This window comes from Hemibagrus wyckioides, linkage group LG06 (genome assembly GCF_019097595.1).
Source record: "Hemibagrus wyckioides isolate EC202008001 linkage group LG06, SWU_Hwy_1.0, whole genome shotgun sequence".
Lineage (NCBI taxonomy): Eukaryota > Metazoa > Chordata > Actinopteri > Siluriformes > Bagridae > Hemibagrus > Hemibagrus wyckioides.
Genome location: NC_080715.1, coordinates 14220245 through 14244487, shown reverse-complemented (window position 1 = coordinate 14244487; position 24243 = coordinate 14220245). Strand labels below are relative to the sequence as shown.

The following is a 24243-nucleotide window of genomic DNA, read 5'->3' as shown; positions in this document are numbered from 1 at the left end:
GGCACTGATGTAAGGTGAGCACAGCCGGCATTCAAGTTCATCACAACAGTGTTCATTGGGGTTGGAGTTTAGGGCTTTGTGAAGGCCACTTGAGTTCTTTCACTCCAGCTTTCGTGAATCATGTCTTCATGGGACCTCGCTTTGGGCACAGGGCCTTTGTCATTGTCATTGTGACAATGAGATCTGAGTCGTGATTGTGATACATTTTCCCCAATACTGTGAAATATTTCTGAAAAGGAATATGTTCTTTCATGAAATAACACAATTCCAATTTATCTCAGTGAACAGAAGAGACGGAATTACAGGTCACCTTGCAGAAGGAAATGAGTTGACAAAGCCTCAGGGGCAGTGAGCGACCCAGATTCATCTCACGGAGCCTAATTTGTTTATCTTTTTCCCTCTGTAACATTATTTTGTTTGTGTTTTAGCAAGAAATACAGTGATATTTCTGTGCATAGGATTTTTTTAAGAGTCTATTCTATTTATGTATGCTAATTGCTTGGGTGATCTCTAGCAGTCAGGCTAATAAAGCACTGCTGAACTCAATAATTATGCAGCTCTGCTAATGTGTTAGCGTACTCAGGATGATTTACCTTATACTTTGGCTCCTCAGGCTATCACACACTGCAACAATCCAGTCTGTCCTCCTCTCTTCACAATATTAACTTTTTCTTCCTCAAGCTACCAAGAAAAATTTACAATGTTCTGCTTTGTGCATTTATTAAAAATGTTCTTGCTTATTTTATGAAATGAAAATTGAGAAAATGCAGCTCTGTGACCAGGAAAACATCCACACATATCCAACTAAAATCAGTTCACGTGTCAAGGAATCAAGTCTCTACTTCCTTCTTGTACTGGCATTCTAGAGATATGTGTGTGTTTCAAAACATCCATCACAAATGATTTCTATTAAACGTCAGAAACTACATGTGCTACACAGTATGTCACAAAATATAACAATAAAAAAAGCCTGTTTGTTTGCACATACTAAAATATTAAAACATAATAATCTTAATTCAGTTGGCTGGAAATTGGGTTAGATGGATAATAAACTTGCTAAGTCAGGACTTATAGTACCTACCACTTCAGTCACATCCATCATTCTGAAGTCAGCTTCAAATATTGTCTTCTTAGTTTGCATTAGTATTTCAAAAGGGAACCAGATCATGGGAGTGATGCAAACCAAAGTAGTGATGAAGATCTGGGCCCTGAACAAAAAGCAGCTGAAAAATTGAGCACCATAAAAGGGCTCTGCTGACTATAGACGGGTTAGCCGATTAGGTAAAGGAAGTGATTGCACAAGTACATTTGAATGAAGGTCAAGAGATGCCTCCATCCATTAAATGCCTTTCAACATGCAGTACAACTACCTTCTGGGCAGCACAAAGAGGAGAATCACTTGCAGACATTTCTGAAGTGGTGCCATGTAGTTCACTGTCTACCTTTGCCAGATTTTACTCTTGATCTTACCCCGAAACAGAAAAAAAAACTCAAAAAACACAGTGGATGATTCTTATCTTCAGCAGAGTACAATATCAGCACTTTGAGTGATTCTCATCCTCAAGGTTAAGTATGTAACCATGGTTCTACAACTTACTGGAGAACCGTCCATACGAGCTGGGTCACTCAGATTAACAAGGATGGCTTAATGACAAGCAAGATACAGATGGGACTTTTTTATTCAGCTCGAATGGAGTCACTTTCAGCGATGATGACACTTATTTGCACTTGGCAAGAAAAGGAAAGCAAATTGAATGACTTCACCAGTTCGAAAAGAAACCCTGGCGGTCCATGGAACACCACAGTTTCATACGTCACCTGGTTACATTAACTAACATTACCTTGTAACTGCAGCTCCCAGTGAGTTCACATGTATTTACAATGTGATTTTAGTGGTTGTCACTCACATCCACTGATAAACTGGAAGTGACATATTCATCAGTTGCTTGCTAGTGTAAATGCCGAGTAATCCTGATGTCATTTTTTCCCCCATCGTTTTCATTCAATCCTGCTGTAGTGCCTTGTCTTTCTTTCAACCTCTCTAGGGCTGTTGTTCTGTTTCATGATGCTAGTGTGAATGCAGAATCATGTTATTTTGTTGCTCCCTTGACTTCAGTGCTGCTATTCTGTTGTGTCTCACCTCTAGTCTCTCTAATGTTGCTGTTCTGTCTATTCCTGTTGTTTTTTGTCTCTTCCACTGTATTTATTGCTGATTTGTTTTGTCACCTCTAGTCTCTCTGTTATTACTTTATTATCTCTGCTGTACTCTTCAATGTTTTGATGTGTCTCGTCCAACACCGAAATTCTGTTGTGTCTCCTCTGGTCTCTCTAAAACTGTTACCTTTTCTCTGTCAGTCTCTCTAAGGCTCTTATGTGTCTCTTTTATTCTAACTGTACTTTTGTGTTGTATGTCCTTATGGCATCCGGTCCTTCAGGAGACTTTTCAGTCTCTGTAATACACGAAACTCCATGCACCTCTCCCAGTTCTGCTGTATAGGTCTCCGTGTCTCTGAGTTCTGTAAGACATGTCTCTTAAAGTCTCTCTAATGTGGTGGTGACTGGGTCTCTTTCCATTTTGTCATTCTAGTATAGTCTTTCCACACTTCCTTGCTTTCTCAAAGGCTTACGCGCCTCTTTTTAAGTAACTTTGTTGGTGCTGTGTCTCTTTCACTGTCCTCCTAATGCTTGTCTATCTCATCCTGCTTTGTGGAGTCAGTCATTCACTGACAAGATTGTCATTTTTGGTTCCCTACTCTGCCCTCCACGCTACTGGCTGCTTTCATGTGTCAGCCAGGCTTTGTACAGGCTCTGCAGAAATCTCATTAAACGCAGCCTGAGTACAGAGTCACTTCTCAGACCTGATTCTCCACGCTACTCAAAATCCCACTACTCTGGCTCTCTCTCACTCTTAATCACACAAACAGACACAAACTCTCTCTCTCGCTCTCTCTAGCTCCCCCCCAATACGAGACATTTATGTCATTTCTATTTACTCTAGGTAAATAATGATGTGTCTAAACAAAACAAAAAGAAAGACGTTTGCCTATTTAATATATATATATATATATATATATATATATATATATATATATATATATATATATATATATACAGATTTAAATTGTAATTACTTTCATGTCAATAAACCAAACCACAAGGTCAGTTTCACCATATATTTTACTAGATAGAAATAAATAAATTCAATCACACACATATTCACACTTGTATCTGTAAACACACACACACACACACAGTTATGGTTGAAAAGCTGCAGGATCTTGCGCTCAGCCACTCAATCCGGTTAATATTGTAGTGCACAGAGTTAAAGTGAGTGTCAGTGCGATAGGCAAAGAACTGCTGGAAGACTGGATCTCTTCTGTGTGGTCTGATTTGTAAAATCACTGCTGTCAAAGAGCAAGAGGAAGAAGAACATTGTCAACAGAACATTGTCACGTTCAGAACAAGCAGTCTGAATCTGACGTTCCCCTTTTTTTCTCTTTCTCCCTGTCTCACATGTCCTCTCAGCGGTGGAGATCATCTATAAGAGCAGAGATGGGAACATAATGAAAGCAAATATCAAGGCCAATCAGACAGAGCTTCTGATGAGAAACACTACATTTGTGAGTGACTGTCAGTGTCATTCATGAGAACAGTCCTGTTTTAGTATGAAAAGCATGAAAACTATGAATTGCCTTTAGGGCAACTTAATATTTCTGTGACCTTACTACTAATTTCTATTTTCTGAAGTATTATTCTGATTATGTGTCATATCTGTACATAATCCAATGTCTTAATCAGTTTTCTGCATAACAATGAATATGCAGTATATTAAAATATTGTATTTTGTATTTTTGTACAGGTAACATTTAAAGCTTCCAAAGTGGCAGTCTCACCAGATCTCAACTATGTTCTTCTAACATATGATATAAAAAAGGTCAGAGCTTCTCATTTTGCAAACTACACTGTTTCTCCATCTTTGAGGAACATAACCTATAAACTATAAATATAACGCACACACCATGATAACATTTAAATGTGGCATTTGCTCTTAAATATGATTTAGTTTAAAAATAGATTGCAGCAAAACTGCAGGTACACTCAAATATGAATTTAATCTCAGCTTCAGGTTGAGTTATATTGTAGTCCAGATTGCAGGCACTAGTTTGGAGTCCATCCAGTTTTACAGATCAATAACCTTTATGACTGGTTGTGTTCACTGGAACACACACACACAAAGACACACACACACACGCACACTCAGATGCATTAGAGATGTCAGACTGTGGTCAGCGGTTTGAATGTTGCTGTGTATAAACTATTGGAGGATGCACTTGTCTGAGACGCTGCTTATCAATGGTTTGTTTAATCAATCATTCTATCATTACATGTCATACATAATGCATTATTTCAACCAGTGTGTTTAAGCCATTCATGCATGTTTAAACCATTCATACCATGTATAAACTCGCAAAGTTACAGCTGACAGTTCTGATTTTCCTGTTTTAGGTGTATCAATACTCCTTTCTGGCATCTTACCTGATCTACAATTTGCATACAAGGTACTGGGGAACATCAAACTATTTTAAATGGGGGGAAAAGGCATAGTTTACTGATGAACAAATGTCTCCACAAATATAGGAATATCTGACGGTTCTCGCCTTCTGGAAACGTTTGAGTGGTCCCCATAATGAAAACTTCTTTTGTACAAAACCTGATACTTTTATTAAATAAGGAAAATAGGAAGGATATTAAAATATGTATAAAAGAATATAAAAGTGTGTTTGTGTGTTTGTAGAGAAGTGCATGAGTTGAACCCACCTGAGGTGTCAGATTCGGTGCTGCAGTTTGCCTCTTGGGGAGTTTGGGGGCAACAGCTGGTGAGTAATTACACACTGCTCATCATCACGCAGTCCAACAGAGCAGCACAGCAGAGCACACTGAAACCTCATGTAACATTACACAGCACCATGCAGCCATGCATAACAAACAACAACAGCTAATACATCGCCTACAGCACTGTGCACCCTTTAATTATCTTGTCAATCAGAAATTCAGGGAGGAAGCAAAGAGATGCCTAATGTGTACAATTAGCAGCATGTTAATGTAAATATGTATGTATTGTAAAATATGTATGTATGTATGTATGTATGTATGTATGCATTTAGTTCTTATTTTTCCTAGTCAGAATCTCTATGTCTGGGAAAAAGCATGAGGACCCCATACGCCTACTGCACTACAATTCCAAAAATAAATCAATTTTTTTTAAAAAAATGCTAATTTTCTCTTAAATAATTTAGTGTTCATAGTTATGCCACAGGCAACCTGTCTTTAGTGTCATACTAACATACAGAAGTTACATAATGTCACTATTATTACAGCGTGCTTGCAGGGAAAGTGATTAAGAAGTCACTGACAAATGTATCTGTGTTCCTCTAATTTTCATGCATTTGCAGTTTGTAATCTATTGCACTAGAAGACAGACCCCCAGAAACAAGCAGCACTACACACATGCACACAAACACACACACACACACACACACACACACACAGAGAAATTGAGGGAAAGAGGAAGAGAGTGAGGGAGATTACATATTCATGAACATTTGCATATCTTAGGCATATGCAGACCCTTTGAACACTGATTTATTAGTGTTTTATACCATCAGTGCTATTTATCAGTGTTCGGGTAAGATGAGATAAAAGTATTAGTACCAGTCAGTAATGTGAAATATATATTTTCTATGTCACCTCTGCTGCAGTAAATTCAGGGTATGCTTTAAAGCAAAGCAGAGAAATCTGTCTCTCACCAAATAGTTGAGTATTGAGTAATTCCAGAGATGCTGCAGGCAACCTGTGCTTGAGCGCTTACATACAAATGCACAATCAACACAGCTCCAAATTAGAATCGCATAATTACCATCCATTATTACAATGTGCTTGCAGAGAAAGTAATTAAGTTAGTAATGGCATATGTATGTGCATGGCTTATGTATATGTAGACTGATCTATCTCTTACTAAGCCCTTTGGCACATTTAATAACAATCTGGATTTCTTTAAGCATATTGCTAGGTAAACTCTTAATAGTTCTAGGTAGATGTCTAAATCACATAAATGACAGGGCTCCAAGTGAAACTCTTAAAGGAAGAGAAGATTTTTTGCCCCAAAAAACATGAGTTGGCTTTTCTATATAATCAGGCACCTCCTCCTCTATGATCTTCTACCTATACTTTGTTACGCTTGTAAATAATGTTTCCTAGTGAGGTATGTTTGAAGTGCTCATGACTTTACACAAGTAAAAACTTGCCACGAGTGACATTGCCTTGTTAGCTAATTAGGTCCTGAGCTTGCAACTGGACGTTTATGAGGTTAAGTCCTAAAGTCATCCAGATCAACAGACAGTTACTGTTGGTCCCTTGGTCAGAGCCATTAAAACTGCTGAGCTGTGGGTGTGGATTGTATCCTATCTCGGTTGGATAAAATCAACTGCCAGACGATTTACACTTGAACTCACTTCTTTAAGCTGGGTGACATGTTTGCTCTACTGACTTCTATCTTATATAACTTAGTTTTATATAACAATTTTTTATGGAGTAGGGTTGCATTATGGACCTTTCGTGCATTAACTAGCTACTCAGAGACATTTGCCATAAAGAAGCCGGTGATAGAGTTCACTGTAAAAAATACAGAAAGAGTGATTATGTGAGAAGTGAGAGGCTGTAGAGTAGGTGATTATAGGGAGAATGGTTATACACTGGATGAGTATAGAGTGGGTAAAAACAGAAAAGGTAAAATGGTCTGGTGATTAAAGGTAAGTGGATAAATATAGAAATGTCAAATTTATGTGGCTGTTTTAAAAAAGAAGAAGAGCTGAGACAAATGCTAATATAGGTGAAGCATCTCTAATGAAACAGATAGCAAACAATCCAAAACAGCAGGCAAGGTCAGAATAACAGGCACAGGTCAGCAACAAACAGAACAAATAGGGCAAGGCAGTAAAAACGATAACTAGAAACAGAAGCTGGGTCAAATAAACTGTAAACAAGGCTTTGTATTATCGGAAACAGAGAATAAACCGAGTGTTAACATCGCCAAGAATGAGTGAATGAAAGTTTTTGTTTAAAGGGTGATGTGTGTGTGAGGCTGAGTGAACACACAGGTGTGTTCACTCAGTAGCTTGTCGACTGACAGCAGGCAAGTGAGTGTGTGTCCTGGGGAGTGTAGTTCATCGTGGCTGTGTATGTAGGCAGCTGTGCTTGCAGGGAAGTGAAATTTGTGGATTGCTGGGCTGTGACAATGGCTATATTTATAAGGTTAAATAATAATCATTGTGATGCATTTCCGTTATTATTTGTATTATTGCCAGGATTCCAAAGCGTTTTTAGCAAACAACTTGAAATGGATATTAGGAATGTTCTGTAACTCAAACTCTCGATCACACTACATGTTTTATTCAGACGACACTTTACAAACAGTCAACAAATGATCCATAGACTGTCAATAACCTGTCAGATGACTTCAATCAATCAGACTGTCATCTACTTCTAAGCACTATGTTAACAGTTAATGGTTGTTGATGTTTTGTCAATGACATATTCTTACTCTATAGACCGTCATCTTGTCTCTTTTGCTTTCACTTTATTTGTAAGATCTTTGTTTATAGCTATTGATGTTTAGTGGATTCTCCTCCCATATATCCACACGTTCCAATTCAGTTCATGTGGACCACATTGATTCATTTCTTAAACTGTATCAGTTAAAATAAATGTTATGGTATGTTGTTGAGAATGAGTTAATAGGCTGCTCTATAGATCAAGGGGCTTCTGTTTGGCTGGGATGAAGGCTCCCACAACAGCCCTTTCTGGATAAGACTCTATACTCATGCTCTCAGTGGTTTATAGTGTGTCTATCCGAAGTGGATTATCAAAATAAAAGCATTACTAAAGCCTTTTCTAACTGTTTCTGGATTATTAATTTTGATTGTGTACACATTAATTCTACCTACCTATTTCTTGACATTTGGCTCGCCATTAAAAGCACTCTGCAATTTCCTCCTAAAATCTTTTGTTGCATCATTTCTGTAGAAGTCTAGAAGACCTGCTAAAATAAAAGAGAGAAAGATTCATCCACTGAAGTTTGCCTTGTAGGCAATTTGAACACATCGTTGAATAAATAGTGACATTTCCTGCAATTTGACATGTAAAATTGCCTCTCTGTGTGTTTCTGTGTCTGTCTCTCAGATTTATATCTTTGAAAATAACATCTATTACAAGCCGGATGTAAAAAGCAGTTCTCTCAGATTGACATCATCAGGACAAGAGGGATTAGTGTTCAATGGGATTCCTGACTGGCTCTACGAGGGTAAAAAGACAAACACGTAACCGTTCATATTTCAAATCAACATGATATTACAGATGTCTATACGTATTCGACAATATTAACTTTGACATTTTGACATTTCATGTCAAATTTCCGTGCTCGTATAAAGCTCAAGGTTTCATTAAGGTTTCAGAGGGGCAGTTTTATGTAACCATGGTAACAAACATCACTTAGTTAGGTCTTTCAAACAGTCCTACATTAGGATTCAGTCAGACTTAGTACATTTTATAAGATTTTATGTAATGACTGCATAAACAAATTAATAAGCTTACAAATACATAGATAGAGATTCGCAAATATACTTGTTTTATGATGAACTGATTAAGTATATTCTGCTTATCTGGTTAGATTTAACGATAAAATAAATAACTTTTTGTATGTGATGTTTCACGTCAATTTTTCACACCAACTGAGATGAATATATTTAAAGTGTTCGCTGTGCGGACGCCGTGCTGTTGGACAGATTGCACTCCAGCAGTGCTGCAATATGGTGCTGTTTTCAGCCGTGATCTATATTTTTCATTATCGAGGGCAATTCTCTCTATTTAACTATAATTACCTGAACTGCTTATGATTGCACCGATTCAGCTGTGAAGCAGCAGTGCACATGTAATGTCAATTAGGTTAATAAGGCCATGTTTGTGGTTGTATGTGGAAGAAGTTCAAATCTCTTTGTGTGGTCTATAATGGATTTGATCTCGCAATGTCAATAGAGATCCCTGAAGGGAGAGAAAGTAAAAGGCATTCAATAGGCATGCAATAACTGAGAAGTATCATTTTTACATGAATTTCATAATTTGTTAGTATTTGGTATGCCTCTATTTTTAATACTTTTAATGTCTTTAATGACATTAAAGCACTTGAGCTGACAGACTCAACAAGTTTGTGGAAAACCCAATGAACCATGTTAGATCAAATCCATCAGTGTGTCGTCTGAACACGTGCTTCAGTAGAAGAGATAAGACTCACTGAAAATCTGACCTTTTGTACAAAGGAGTTAACATAAAACCTCAGCAAATGAATTTAATTCCTTCTGGAGGAGAGTTCTTAAGGTGAACATTTGTATTGCAAAACAAACTGTCCCATAAGAAATCATTTAGATGCTGATAATTCATTCCAGCCACCTGAAAATATTATCAATATTACCAGTATGAAGCGTAGGTAAACTGTATGGCTGCTTACAAAGAACTGACCCAAGCCAAGCATTTCATGTCAAGGGTCCTCATAGGAAGTTGTGCCGCCAAGCTTGGGTTAAAAAAAGAACAGTCCACCCACACCACCAATCTGTCCAAAAAAAAAAAAAATGCAATTCTTAAGGCAAAAATTCCCAAGGAAGGGCATTCGTATGCCAAGGTTCCTGTACTTTCTCATTTTAGTTTTAAATATAACAGAAATCCCAAATTTGTTCAGCGTGGTCTCAGTCTGTCTATCTATCTATCTATCTATCTATCTATCTATCTATCTATCTATCTATCTATCTATCTATCTATCTATCTATCTGTCTGTCTGTCTGTCTGTCTATCTATCTATCTATCTATCTATCTATCTATCTATCTATCTATCTATCTATCTATCTATCTATCTATCTATCTATCTATGTCTATCTATCTATAATCTACATGTAAGTAGATTACTTAAGTAACATTCTTATTACTGCAGGACTTAATATTTTGGATCACTCTTGCCTGTTCCATGCAAAAGAAAAGTATTTAATAAGCATTGTACATCATTCAGATTATTCTTGATGGCTGCAAGTAATACATATTCAATGAGAACTCACTGTTGTGTCTAAAACTGTATTTATTTGGAATGCATAATAGAGTTGACGCCAGAGGTAGCACACTAAAGGACAGTATTTAGTAGGGTAGAATGTGGTTTGGGACATGCCCCAGGTGTTCTATGACCCTGAACATATTCCTGTCAGCTTTACACAAGTGCTATAAGAACAAATGCTTTATAGTGTTTAACTATAACAGAGTTCATTTTGTACAAAGAAACAATCCAGTGCTTCTCTCATTCTTCTAATTGTCTGTGCCTTCTGCCAGTCATCATATAGCCAAATTTACATTTCAGGCATTTGATAGACACCCTTATCCAGAGCAACTTACATTTCCTCTCATTTTTTATACAATTGAGGGTTAAGGGCCTTGCACAAGGGCCAGGCAGTGGCAGCTTGGTGGACCTGGGATACAAACTCACAACCTTCCTATCAAAAGTCCAAACCTTTACCACTAAGCTACCACATCTGCCCAGGTGAAATGTCGTTCACCTGAATCAGGGTGACATATTTGATTTGGTGTATGACGTATATGTATGAATATCTTACCAGTTCATACCTGTTGTTCCTGACCTAGTCCTGACTGTGAATTAATACAACAGAATTGTCAGAACAGCTTATTTCATTCTCCCCCATCTCACTGATCACTATGCATTGTACTTTTAAGTATGTCTACAAAAGTACAGCTTAAAATATAATGTAAATTTTAAAATATCATATATAGTAAACATTAAATGTAGACTGTTTAAATAGAAATGAATGGAAACTAATTCAGGTGTTTGTGGTTTACTTTGTATTGGCTTGGCTTTTAGAGGAGGTGCTGCACTCACCAATAGCTCATTGGTGGTCTTCTTCTGGATCCAGCCTTGCATTCCTCACCATCAACGACACTCTCGTACCAAACATGCTGCTGCCACGCTTTACTGGGGCTTTCTACCCATGGGGAATACGCTACCCCTACCCGAAGGTACATACCTCACACATTCATGTCCACACCATTAAAAGGGCTAATATCTAATTATTTTTAGGTATTTGTGTAATATATCTCAAAACATAACCAGATATATGCTGATCCAGTAAGTAAACCATAGTAGCATATTGGCATAGGAGATACTGTTGCTGTCACATAACTTCAGAGCCTGGGGTCCAATCCTAAATTGACTGGGGGAGTTTCTCCCTCTGTCTGTATTTGGCTACTCAACATCACTAGCTATTCAAACTCAAAAGTGTGTTTGTGTAGGTATGTGTGTGTATACAGATGCTGTAGAACACAAGATTATTGAGAGCTTTGTATATGAGGAACTAATTATTATTAACTAATTATTTTTATTTGAGGCTTATATAAAATGAACAGTGTGAGAAAATACTCCACAAGCTGTCACATTTTAGAGTGGACTAGCATTTTACTTGTGTGATGATATTTTAATGGCACTATCCGGTGTCACCCAGAAGAGGATTGATTCCCTTTTGAGTCTGGTTCCTCTTCTTCTTTCTCTTTTCATCTCAGGGAGTTTTTCCTTGCCACGGTCTCCTCTGGCTTGCTCATTATAAATAATTGTTAAATTTCAATTTAGATTTTTTAGATCTGGAATTCTGTAAAGCTGCTTTGTGACAAAGTCCACTGTTAAAATATTATAGTTTTGTTGGTTGTGCTCTATGTTGTTTTACTTGTATTTCCCATTTTCTCAGTGCTAATTCAACTCATTATAGTCTAAATATAGCCATACTACAAGCAAACAAGCAACCAATCTAAAAAAAACAAACAAACTGATTTGAGCATTCATTTCATTTCAAGAAATTATTTATTCCATTTAATGATCTTTAAGCCTACTGATACACTCATACACTGAATTTCCTCACAAAGCTTCCAGGAGTAAGATTTCTATTTACATACACATGACACATAAAAGACTGAAGCACCTGAGTGGTCTGTGTGGATAAAAATGACAGAATCATTCTTATATCGTTAAGGAGACACTTTCAGATTAGAAAAGGACAGTTGATTATTCACGGTTGTGAACAAAGTGGACGAAGGGGATATCAGCGAGTTGTCCAGGGAAAATCCTGACATGTAGATAAATTTCCTGGTATGACCAGCAGTTTGGTTTTGCTGAGATCTGAACAGAAACAGTGGTGTCTGGTGGAGAGAAGGAGAATTTGAGTTGTGTGTCATCAGCATAGCAATGGTAAAAACCCATTAGAGGACATAACTTCACCAACAGAGCAGTTATAGATGTAGTAAAATAGAGGCCCAAGTGCTGTGCCTTTTGGGATACCAGTGTAGATGGAGTAGGTGCTGATCCCTTTATGGGACCTGATATGAATGGCCTTCCAGTTAGGAAGGTAAACATAGCCATGCTATTCCATGAATTCCAAGAATTTTGAGGGTGGACAAGAGATTCTTGTGGATGACCATGTCAGACGCTGCTGAAAAGTGAAGGAGGATAGATTATAGTTTGGTTGATCTAGCGGCATGTATTTCTTAATGATAGCCAAAGGGCAGTCTCTGTGGAATGTGCCACTGGGATCTTGGAGAATGTTCTGTGAGAGGTAAAGAGATTTGTTGAAGTTGATTGTAAAGAGTGTGTTCAAGGATCTTAGAAAGAAAGGCAAGTGATACCGGTTTGTAGTTGCTGAGGGATGTCTAAGGGATGTCTAAGGGATCCAGAGCAGGTTTCTTAAGGTTGGGAATAACCCCTGCTCTTTTGAAGGTACTTGGTACTTGGTATGGAACCACTGATGATTTTAGGGATGAAGAGCAGGAGGCCTTGTGGAAGGGTGTGAAGCATTGTGGAGGGGATTGGATCCATTGGGCAGGTGGAAGGACAGAATGACTTGTGAAAAATTTGCTAGTGAAGGAGAAGGGGAATCCTGATCGTGTAATGTAGGGGTAGTCGGGGTTGGTCTGGCAGATTATCTCAATCTTCTTGTCATAAAAGGAGACAAAGTTTTCAGCAGTCAGGAAGGACAATGCAGGGCGAGCCATAGGGTTGGGTAGTGAAAAGAAAATGTTGTGGAGCTCACGAGGATCTTGTGCAGAAGCTTCAAGTTTTCAAGAGGGCAGTTTTATCAGAAGTCACTTCCGAGGAGAATTTGTACTGGAGAGTATTGTTGAGTATTGATTTCCTCCACTTTTTCTCTGTTAGTATTAGTTCTCTCCAATTCCTGCGCAACATGTCTGAAAGCCAAGGAGCAGGGCAAGAACTCCTGGGTTCCTGGGTTTAGTTGACAGAGAACATAGGAGGTCCATAGTTGAGTTGAGGAGTCAGAGTCAGGAAGAGATGAAAGGGTGCAGGAAGCTACCAAGAAAGGGGAGATAGATTGGAGGTTTTGACTGGTTAGAGAGAAATGCTGGTAGTTGGTTTTAAGCAGAATAGGGAGAGTGATTATGAAGGATACTAGGAGACGATTGGAGATGAGATGTGGGGTGAGTATGAGTGAAAACCAGATCCAGGGCATTTCCTCTCTTGTGCATGGGAGGGCAGCTGTTGAAAGTCAAGGAGAAGGAATGCAGAAGAGGCAAAAGACAAGAGAATTTTCAGAGGGGAGGTTGAAATAGCCTAGGACTGTCAGGGGGTGATGTTAGTAGGGAAAAGACTGAGGAGCATGTCTGTTCTTTACAGAAAGCCTCCTAGGCGACCAGAAGTATGTTAGATGATGATGATGAGAAGGTTGATTGGACATGTAACTGTAACTGCATGGAATGCAAATGAAGGTTAGATGAGACATGGTGAAAGGTGTGAAAATCCATCTCCATGACAACAAAAGACCTGTACCACTTCTGATTGTTTCTCGTGGTGTGTGAGAGAAAGCATAAGCAAAGGACAGAGCAATCACTGTAGCAGAGTTCTATGGAGATATACTGTACATATACAGGTCTCTGTTAATGCCAGAAAATCAAAAGAGTAGTGGGAAGTTAAAGCTTAGATGAAATCTGCTTTCCTTACAGCAGGCAGGCAAGTCCAAAGCCCACCTTCCACCACTGTTAAGTAAGAGGTTAATAATGTACATCCTTCCTCATTCAGCTGAGTAAAACTCCTGTTTTATTCATACAGCTCCAGACTTCATGTGCTTGAATAGCTCTGACCCATAAAGGCACATTTGCATATTCAGAGTGTATATAAATTTCATGTTTAGTTTGGACAGGCAGATGGGATTAATTCAGAATAAATATGCTTTTTAGTCCAAGGGCACAAAAATCAATTAAAGCAATCATAATTATGGCACACACACAAACACACACATATATATATATATATATATATATATATATATATATATATATACTATATTGCCAAAAGTATTCGCTCACCCATCCAAATAATCAGAATCAGGTGTTCCAGTCACTTCCATGGCCACAGGTGTATAAAATCAAGCACCTAGGCATGCAGACTGTTTTTACAAACATTTGTGAAAGAATGGGTCGCTCTCAGGAGCTCAGTGAATTCCAGCGTGGAACTGTGATAGGATGCCACCTGTGCAACAAATCCAGTCGTGAAATTTCCTTGCTCCTAAATATTCCACAGTCAACTGTCAGCTGTATTATAAGAACGTGGAAGTGTTTGGGAACGACAGCAACTCAGCCACGAAGTGGTAGGCCACGTAAACTGACGGAGCGGGGTCAGCGGATGCTGAGGCGCATAGTGTGAAGAGGTCGCCAACTTTCTGCAGAGTCAATCGCTACAGACCTCCAGAAGAAGCTTTTTTTTAAAAAAAAAAAAAGACAGAAACATTCTTAGACACAGAGTCACACATAATGACAGTGCTGCAGACTAATAGGACATAGGACTACAAAAACTACATTACACACACACAGACACACACACACAAACACATTCTACATGAAGAATAGCTTCAGGACTGAATGTAGCTGTCAGACGATGGCATTAATAAAAAGAGAGAGATAATAGAAAATGTGTATATATATATTTCTATATATTTATATATATATATATATATATATATATATATATTTATATATATATATATATATATATATATTTCTAGATATGTTTCTAGATATTACAGTTATGGTGATGGTTATGTCTTTCAGTTTATGGACCATATGAACATCAGAGTACTTTAAATGAGATTCAGCATATAACTGAATCCTGCACCATGCTCTTTAAGACAGTAAAGGGCACAGCTTACAGTCTGCCACATTTCCCCCGCTTTTGTCGCTCTGTTCCTATTAGCTCTCTCTGTGAAGTCTGTGAAAGGTCTGAAAGGATTTGGCTGAGAGTCCAAGCCTCAGCTGCTGCATTACTGCATTCATATGCATATTATGTACACAGTACCTAACTAATTATATGAACTGTTGCCAGACTGTTGAACACCTGTAGGGGATAAGTAGAGTAATCTGAGATACTTAGAAGCATACATTGTGCAAGTGTGTTAATTTCACAGCTGTTTATATATATATATATATATATATATATATATATATATATATATATATATATATATATATATATATATATATATATTGAAGGTTGGAAGGTGAGAAATTGGAACATAATCCCATAAACGTCTTTTTTTGGACAAACGATCTTTCGGGGGTTTTCTTTTTTATCACTTCTATACAGTATTTTCACAAATCATTTAAATTATGGATACAATTTCTAAGTCAATATATAAAAAAGCAAATTAATAAAAAATTCTTCAAGCAGTAAACAAGTTAGCCATTAGCCAATCACTAGAATCCTTATTCTTCTATGGCTAAATCTCCATTGGTGTTCTGATAGAGATTTAGAATCTGATATATACCTTATGTAATGAGTAAGGAATAATACATATATACCATGCTGTTATATAAAAAGAATACATGCCGGTGTGCTGTGCAACAAGGTTGTGTAATGTCCATGACCCAAGTTAAAGCCATTTACTCAACAGCCTCTCTTTTATTCTCTCTTGAAGTTCATAAGACAAAAAAAAACACGTCATCTCACTAAGAAATGTGACAGCACAAACTTCTCGGTTGTGAAAACTCTGACTTTTACAATGTGCTGATCCTCAAGATTTGTTCCATAAATTTGGCATAAACAGAAAACTTCTCATCAACAAATGTGTTTTTCTTTGGTAAACAAAAACACATTATAATTTGTTTATTATTGGTGTTAGATTATGTGGAGCGTCTGAGATAACAGTCCCTGTGAATGAGCTGCTTCTATTGGAATGATAATGTATTAGAACAAGTGCATCAACCCTTGTGCAGTCTTTATATTATGTATACTCTTCTTCTCCTAAGGGTCAAAAATGACCTGCCTTCACTAAATCCCTAAATTAAAGCAGTGTAATTGGATTTTAAACCCAAAATCTATATTGCAGGAAGAAACAACGTGCCATCCATCACAAACTTTGTGAATATCTGAGTTTTCCCTCTACACAGTGCAGAATGACTGCATTCAATCACTGGATACTACTCATTTTCTCTGCTATTAAACATAGTGGCAGGTAATTTTTGACCCTTAACACAAGGGTTAATATGAAGCTATTTATCTACTTCCTGGTTTATGTCACAGCCAGGAGTCATGCTGTTATAGAAAATTAATTCACACCTTTGAGAATTGAACTGTGCTGTTATATAAGCACATATATAGTGTACGAAGCCATTTGTCAGAGGCTGTAAAATTTTATAGGTTCATTAATATTGAAATGCATTAGAATAGTAAATCTTATTACCAATTGGTTATGTCTTGGTGGACATGAAATGTATCCGTAAGGGTATCTGACACTTTTGATCTTGTGGGCACATTTGCCTGGTTCCCTACAAGACAACCTGCCTTTTATTTATTTATTTATTTATTTATTTATTTATTTATTTATTTATTTATTTTTACAATAATTGCAGCTTTTATTTAGAAAGCTGAAAATGGAAAAAGTACTCGAAAATAGACAAATGTGTGTGTGTGGGGGGGGGGGGGTGTTTGTGTGTGTGTGTGGGGGGGGGGTGTGTGTCAGGTTGGTCAAGTAAACCCTACAGTGAAGCTGAATGTGGTTACTCTGAATGGCTCATCTCCCACTGTTGAGCTTCTGCCTCCTAGTAGTCTGGAAAAAAGGTACCGCACACAGAGAACAAAAGAACATAAATTGCCTTATATTTTCTGATCATGGTTAATTGTGCTGAAATAAGTGCCATGTTGCTGCTACTCGTAAACATGTTTGTGTTGGTGCCATTTTATTGGCAGTGAGTACTACATAAGCATGGTGCGATGGGTGAACGAGGAACGTGTGACTGTGCGCTGGCTTAACAGAGCTCAAAACACATCCATTCTCACACTCTGCTACACACACACCGGAAAGTGTGAACGGGTGAGTGATCTCTGACATGGCTTCACACACACTAAGATGACGGCTCTTCCTGATCAATGCACATGCAAAGCTGCATGCGCATACTACATGTGGACAAAGAGCTTTTGTTTTCCACCAACTATAAGTCTTTCGTTTGGTTTGTTCTCTATATAGAAGCATGTGATGACATCAGACAAGTGGATTGACTGTCAGGTAATCAAACTTTTTTTTTCTTAGCTTCCACAATATACTTATATTATTTATGGGTGGAGTAATTTCTGCTCTTCTGTGTGAATGGTGCAGAATGAGGAACCTGTGTTCTCGAAAGATGGAGCTACGTTCTTTATTACTTTACCCATAAAGCATGGCAGCCAGGGGTCTTTCCGCCACCTCACCATGATGTCAGAGCAGGTACATGGTTAAAACTTTTTGTGATTCAATATTGATTACAAAATATTAACAATATTTATAGTTTTACCTTAACAAAATGTACACAGATGAAAGACATAATCTGGCTCTTTTATAGCTAGCTCTTGTATAGTTCTCCACATCATATTCCTACCACAGCATGCATTCTCCGGTTCATTGTTTAGACATAGTGCATTATGGGTTATCATAATTCTGTACTCCCTTTTATATGTGTCTACAAAATGACAAAACTCAGACATAGAGTGGGTTCATACATACAGAGAATCAATATTTGTGTGACCTCTGTCCTCTGCTTTCTTTTCTGATGCTCAGCAAAGTGATGGGGAGGTCAGTGTACGACACCTGACATCTGGCAACTGGGAGGTCACTGAGATACTAGCATATGATGAGAGCCTGAATGCAGTGTGAGTCTCATATAAACATACTGTATACAGTGGATATAAAAGTCTATACATCCCTAGAGAATGGCAGGTTTCAGTGAAGTCAAACCAAGATAGATCATGTCAGATCTTTTTCAGTGTTTAATATGTTATAGCAACCAACAAAATTCAAGTGAAAAACAAATGGAAAAGAAAAGAGTGTCTAGAATATGCAGTTCCATTTCATCACATGTTCAAAAGTAATTATCATAATGAAGTGATTCAGTCATCAATGAAGTGATTCTGATGAACCCTAACCAGCAGTTTCTGGATGATTTTCTTGACATCCATACATATCTGGCAAGTATTGTTAGTATTGTTAATCACATAAAAAATAAATAAATAAATCACCTAAAGCATGTAGCTAAATGTGTTATGGTCTGATGAGACTGAGGTAGAACTTTTTGGGCAGAATTCTAAAACGTATTTTTGGCATAAGACCAAGATAGATTATCACCCATGGAATACCATAACCATACCATGCTGAAGCATGGTGCTGGCAGCATAATGCTATGGGGCTGCTTCTATTCAACTGGGACTGCTCCACTCTAGATAGAGAGAATCTTGAATAGCTCCAAAGACCAATCTTTTTTTGCTGCACAAAATATGCAGGCTTCTCTTAGGCAGCTGAGGATGAAGAAAATTTTTAACCTTCCAGTACGATAACTCAAAGCGCAAACCCAAGTTAACTAAAGAATATCTTCAGAAGAAGATCAGTGTTTTGCAATTGCCCAGTCAGAGGCCAGATCTAAATCTTATCGAAAAACCCGTGAATGACTTGAAGAGGGCTGTGCAAAGGAAATCCCCTCACAGTTTGATAGATCTGAAGCATTTTTGCAAGGAAGAGTGGAATAAAATTCCACTCCACTCTGCTGTATTATAAGAAAATATAAGATGTAAATCGCCTCCAAATATAAGATATAAAATATAAGATGGAAATCACCTCAACTCCTCTGAGACCCTAACTGTAATTGAATATGAATCATAATTCTGAATTTCTGTTGCTCTCTGGGATATTTGCCATTCTCAGTGCAGAGTCTATGTTTACGTTTACTAAATTTCTTCTCAAAATACCAGTTTAAGAGACCAAGACACAGTTTTCTGCCAGACTAGACTTACTGTTTTTTTCTACCTCTGACATAAAGGAAATGATTTTGTTCAAAAGTAATATTTTCTATAATTTTGGTTATCAACATAAAACACTTCAGATCTGAATCTTCACAATTTCTCTTTATAAATATAGTGAAAGAACTTGTCCATCCATCCACCCACCCAAATCCATCCACCCATCCATCCACCCACCCAAATCCATCCACCCATCCATCCACCCACCCAAATCCATCCATCCATCCACCCATCCATCTCTTCTTTACACACTCTTAAACAAACCCGAGGGGTTTTTGTATACCTGGCTTTTTTTAATAAAAATGAAATGCATTTGACTAAAAGGCCCAAGTATTACAAATACCAATTTAATGTGTGCTGAAAAATATGTGGAAAAATAATGATCAAAACTAATTTTCTGAAATAAATTGTGGCAGGATGAAAAAATTTCATCTTAGTCCATCTTCTCTAAGTTTTATTCCCTAATTAGAATAAATGTTGCATAACAGTATTTGATGAAAGTCCGAAATAATTCGTTTTTTATTGCCTGCACTGTTAGGTTTTTGGATGAAAATGTCAATTTCCTGATTGGCCTCAGAGTCATTCTTGTTTCTATGTAGGTATTATATCAGCACAGAGGATGGAGTCTCACAAAGACACCTGTACAGGTGAGTTGAGGAGAATTCTCTTCTGCATGCGATTAGTAAGGACTCTATCAGGGTAGTCATGTTTTCACAGATCTACTCTACCATTTGACCAGCTTGTACAGTAGCTGCATAAGGACATGTCTAATGTTTTATCTTGTGTACCTAGGGTGAGGACAGTGGATCTGCTTCATCGCGAGTGTTTGACCTGTTCCCTGTTCAAAACTCACTGCTCATATTATGATGCAATGCTGAGCCCGGATTTACAATCAGTACTGCTGCACTGTGCAGGTTCACCTCTCTTCATCAACATATTGTACACAGCTCTCTATTTTAACTGGGGGTTTCAATAAGTTGTAAATTAAGCATTTTCTAAACTTAGAAGAAAATTGACACACAGTGCTGCTTCAAGTTAGCTGGAAGTTAAATCAAGTTTACTCCCTGTGTAACATCCATGATCTGTGGACCAAATCGCTTGTAATGAAAGTCTAAGAGCATATATGAGTGTGAATATAAAAACCAGGGTGTCTCCACTGGAAAATGAGTTAAATATTAAAAGGAATCATAAAAATAAAACTTTAACACCATCTACTTCACAGCATCAGGTTCCCTGGTTCAAGTCTGAGCTTGCTTTTGGTTTTTTTGGTTTCCTCCAACCTCTCAGAAACATGCTGGCTCTAATAAATTGTCCCTAGGTGGAAATGAGAGTATGAATTAACCATGCATGAAAATACTGTGGTTCTTGAAAGTAAACATCTGTGCTTATTTATTCGAAATAAACCTCCATGAATTCAAAGTTGTTTCATTTCAGTGTTCAGTAATTGGTATTTTAAGTAGAGTTCATCTGAAACAAAAATTTGTGTTCCACGGAAATGTCTGTTTACCAATCAACTTAACTTAGACTTCCAATATTTTAAGAGTGAAGTAAACAAGCTTCTGTTGTTTCCTCAGTAAAGGGAATAGCGTTGAAGTAAATAGTGATAGAGTTAGAAAACACTTCTTTAATTTCATCAGACCTGAAACAGCACATTGTCGTGATTTAGTGCTAATTTTCAGTAGATTCTCACAGTTGAGAAGCATGGCTGTGTGGCCATAATTAATTATAAATGAACTAGCATAAATACCTAAAGTGATTTATTTTGCTGAGTGGGTTAAAGTGTTCATGTTTTGTCTTTCCCCAGGGCCTGGTATTCCCAAAACTACTGTGCACCAGATTGCCAATATAAGCAGTGAGTATAAAACACACCCACACACTGTCACTAAGAATAAAATGATTTAAACCATAATTACAGCTCTAATTAGAGAGCACTTTCTGTCTTTTCATTGATTTTTTGTCTTTTTCGGCTGTCTTCTACATCACTGGGCTTATTGCCAGTAATGTCAGAATTAAATAAAATTATTACATGTCTTGCAAATGATCAGATAATTACTGGCATGATTTTCAGCCTGATAATTACTGCACTTGATTTTTTACCTAACACTGAATAAAATAGCTTGGGAACATTCTGACCTTCTCTAATGCATAGGTACAGCACTTACTGTTGAGAATAATAGTCGCTTTTCAGGCCTATGGCAATGTATTCCTGGAGATCTATTTTGGATCACAATGTGTATGCTGAATGAACACAGTGTGTATGCTGAACTGCAAATTAACCACTGAAACAAAGTTCATCTGAAAACTAGAGAGAATGCGCCCTTCATTTAGTATTCAGTGGCCTACACCACACATCAGTCACTCTGTTCAACTTCTCAACATTGCGCAGTTTGCCATGCAGCTTATCCTGCTGCTGCTGCTGCTGCTCATTGTGTTCTGCGTAACTATAAATTATCCTGCCATTACAAATCTTATTGTATTGCACTGTGGTTGTCTTGTACTTTTTGTTCTCTTGTATGTATCTCCAGATGTATATGTGTGCCAGTTTATTAAACACAGCTGTAAATGAAGTCAGTCTGCCTAAAGATGTCTAAAACTAGCTGCACGATGTGTGTGATATATTTTAAATTTGATCATGTTTTTCGGAGAGTTACATGTCATAACAAAATGGATATAAACATAATCTATTCTAATGATGTGTGAATTGTCAAATTGGCAGCTGTCAAATTGTGCATGATGCCCCCATGCCTTCACATTGTTATTCAAACAGAAAAAAAACACTCTGTACAAGTGGCAGTGAAGTCCTACAATGTTCAAATGAAGGAATAAAAAAACATTAATAACATGAATTATAGCCATCAGAACTGACTGAATGAATAATTTATTATTTCCCCACCCATGTTGAGTGAAGAGTCGATATAAGACTCATGTGTGTAGGTGTGAGACACTCAAATGCTGTGTGTGTTTTACCTCAGGTTACAGTATAAGACATTATATGATGTGGATGATAATAAGCGTGATTACTTATTTCCCATGGTACACTTTTCTTTTTAGTTCCCTTTTAAGTCCGGTTCCTCTTAAGGATTGTTTCAGGGACTTTTTTCCTAATAACATGTCTGGGAGTTTTGCCAAAGTCACTTCTGGCTTGTTCATTAGGGATAAATATATAAATGAAAATTTAAATCCTGATTTTATGTTTCTGTAGTGCTGCTTTCTGACAACGTCCATTCGTAAAAGCTCTGTGCAAATAAAATTCAAATACTTTTATATATGAATTATGTTTCAAATGTAAAGGAAATTTGTAGCTTTTTACTATTCAGGGGAATTATATAGTGTAGCTCAAACAATATGGCCAAAGGTATGTGGACAACTGACCATCACACTTATATCCGGTTCTTCCCCAAACTGTTGGAAGCACAAAGATGTATAGGATTTCTTTGTAAACCGTAGCTTTCTTTGTAGTTTTCTTTCACTGGAATTAAGAGGACATGATAATGACCCTGTACACAATTCCTTTCCACTTCTGAAATGTTGAATTATAATTTTAAATGTAAGTTTCAAAGACTTTTAGTGAAGAATTCTGGTTCCATTTTGCACAATCATTTATTGATGGACCAACAACTACCCTGAGATTTCTGTGAGTTTGAGTACTTAGGTTATTTTCCATTAGAAATAAAAATTAAAATTGATTGTTCAGCATTCTGCAGATGCAGCAGATAAGTGTTTGGTTAGATAAGAAAAATAATGGGATATCTCAAATGATTTATGTCCAATTGTATTATTAACATTATTAATGTTTTCTATGACAGATTTCTAGCACTGTCCCAAACAAACCGCTGTTTGTTAAATTTCTCCCATGAAGAAGATTTGTAAGTATTTGTTAAGCCTAAATGTTTCTGTTTGTTTTTGTAGGTTACATGACTGTAGATTCTGGTCTGGAGTTCAAAGACTTGCTCAGACAGAAAAACATCCCCCACAGAGAAATCAGAATCATATCCTCCAATAACCATGGTAACAAATTACTGTCATCAACACTGACAATGGTCAATGCACGCATAATGATTTTCTTTAGATAATACGTGACTGTGTATAAAGTACACCAAAGATGGCACTGAAATGCATGTTTGTTTCGTAGTGATAGCTGTTATAATGAGCTGTGTGTTTGCAGCACTGCGACTGGAGCTCAGCTTCCCTGTGGATTTTGATGAGAATAATCAGCATCCTCTGCTTTTCATACTGTACGTTCATCCGTTATCCTCTATTTAACCATTGCTTACACACATTCACAGATACACACAAACACTTATTGTGTGTAGAAGGGAAAGGGCTTGAACACCGAACAAAGCCAGCATCAGATTTAAAAGACACAAAGAGAAAGTAGAAAATAAAACCAATACAGTTATAAAGAAAGTTTGTAATTGGCTACACTGATTAGTTGTAGAAATAATAGGGATTGCAGTATTATGGTCGAAAAAGGAAAAAAAAAACCTCATTAACAAAATGTTTCAATAACATTTCAATTTCAGTAAGCACCCATTAAATGAAACAAACAATAAAAGATTGAAATGAAACCAAATATATTAGTGAAATAGTGTAATCCATTACATAGAACCTCTGATAATAGTCCATTATGTAATCACTAATCAGTACCACATTAAAAAGAACATTTTTGTAAGCTTTTCCAACCCTTTACACACATTATCTCTTGTTTATTACATAGATTAAGCTTAGCCCAAGTGTTTTTTTTTTTATTAATTTCTTTTTGTTTTTAGTAATTTTTGTTTTAAATTGTAAATAAATCACTTTGGATATAGGTTCCTTTTTCTTTT

At 37.1% G+C, this 24243-nt stretch overlaps 1 protein-coding gene across 1 annotated transcript in view; it reads left to right on the top strand.

The window, feature by feature from the left end:
• The window catches only part of LOC131354883 (inactive dipeptidyl peptidase 10-like), a 55318-nt gene that overhangs the window by 20802 nt on the left and 10273 nt on the right, over positions 1–24243 (top strand). Inside the window, exons 4-19 of the mRNA XM_058392970.1 lie at positions 3526–3620; positions 3860–3934; positions 4507–4559; positions 4796–4877; positions 8239–8359; positions 10967–11121; positions 17115–17212; positions 17342–17465; positions 17619–17657; positions 17748–17855; positions 18186–18277; positions 20017–20064; positions 20210–20331; positions 21222–21269; positions 23327–23425; positions 23583–23652. Of these exons, the coding sequence (XP_058248953.1) occupies positions 3526–3620; positions 3860–3934; positions 4507–4559; positions 4796–4877; positions 8239–8359; positions 10967–11121; positions 17115–17212; positions 17342–17465; positions 17619–17657; positions 17748–17855; positions 18186–18277; positions 20017–20064; positions 20210–20331; positions 21222–21269; positions 23327–23425; positions 23583–23652 (1429 nt within the window). The remainder of the gene's footprint in view (positions 1–3525; positions 3621–3859; positions 3935–4506; positions 4560–4795; positions 4878–8238; positions 8360–10966; positions 11122–17114; positions 17213–17341; positions 17466–17618; positions 17658–17747; positions 17856–18185; positions 18278–20016; positions 20065–20209; positions 20332–21221; positions 21270–23326; positions 23426–23582; positions 23653–24243) is intronic.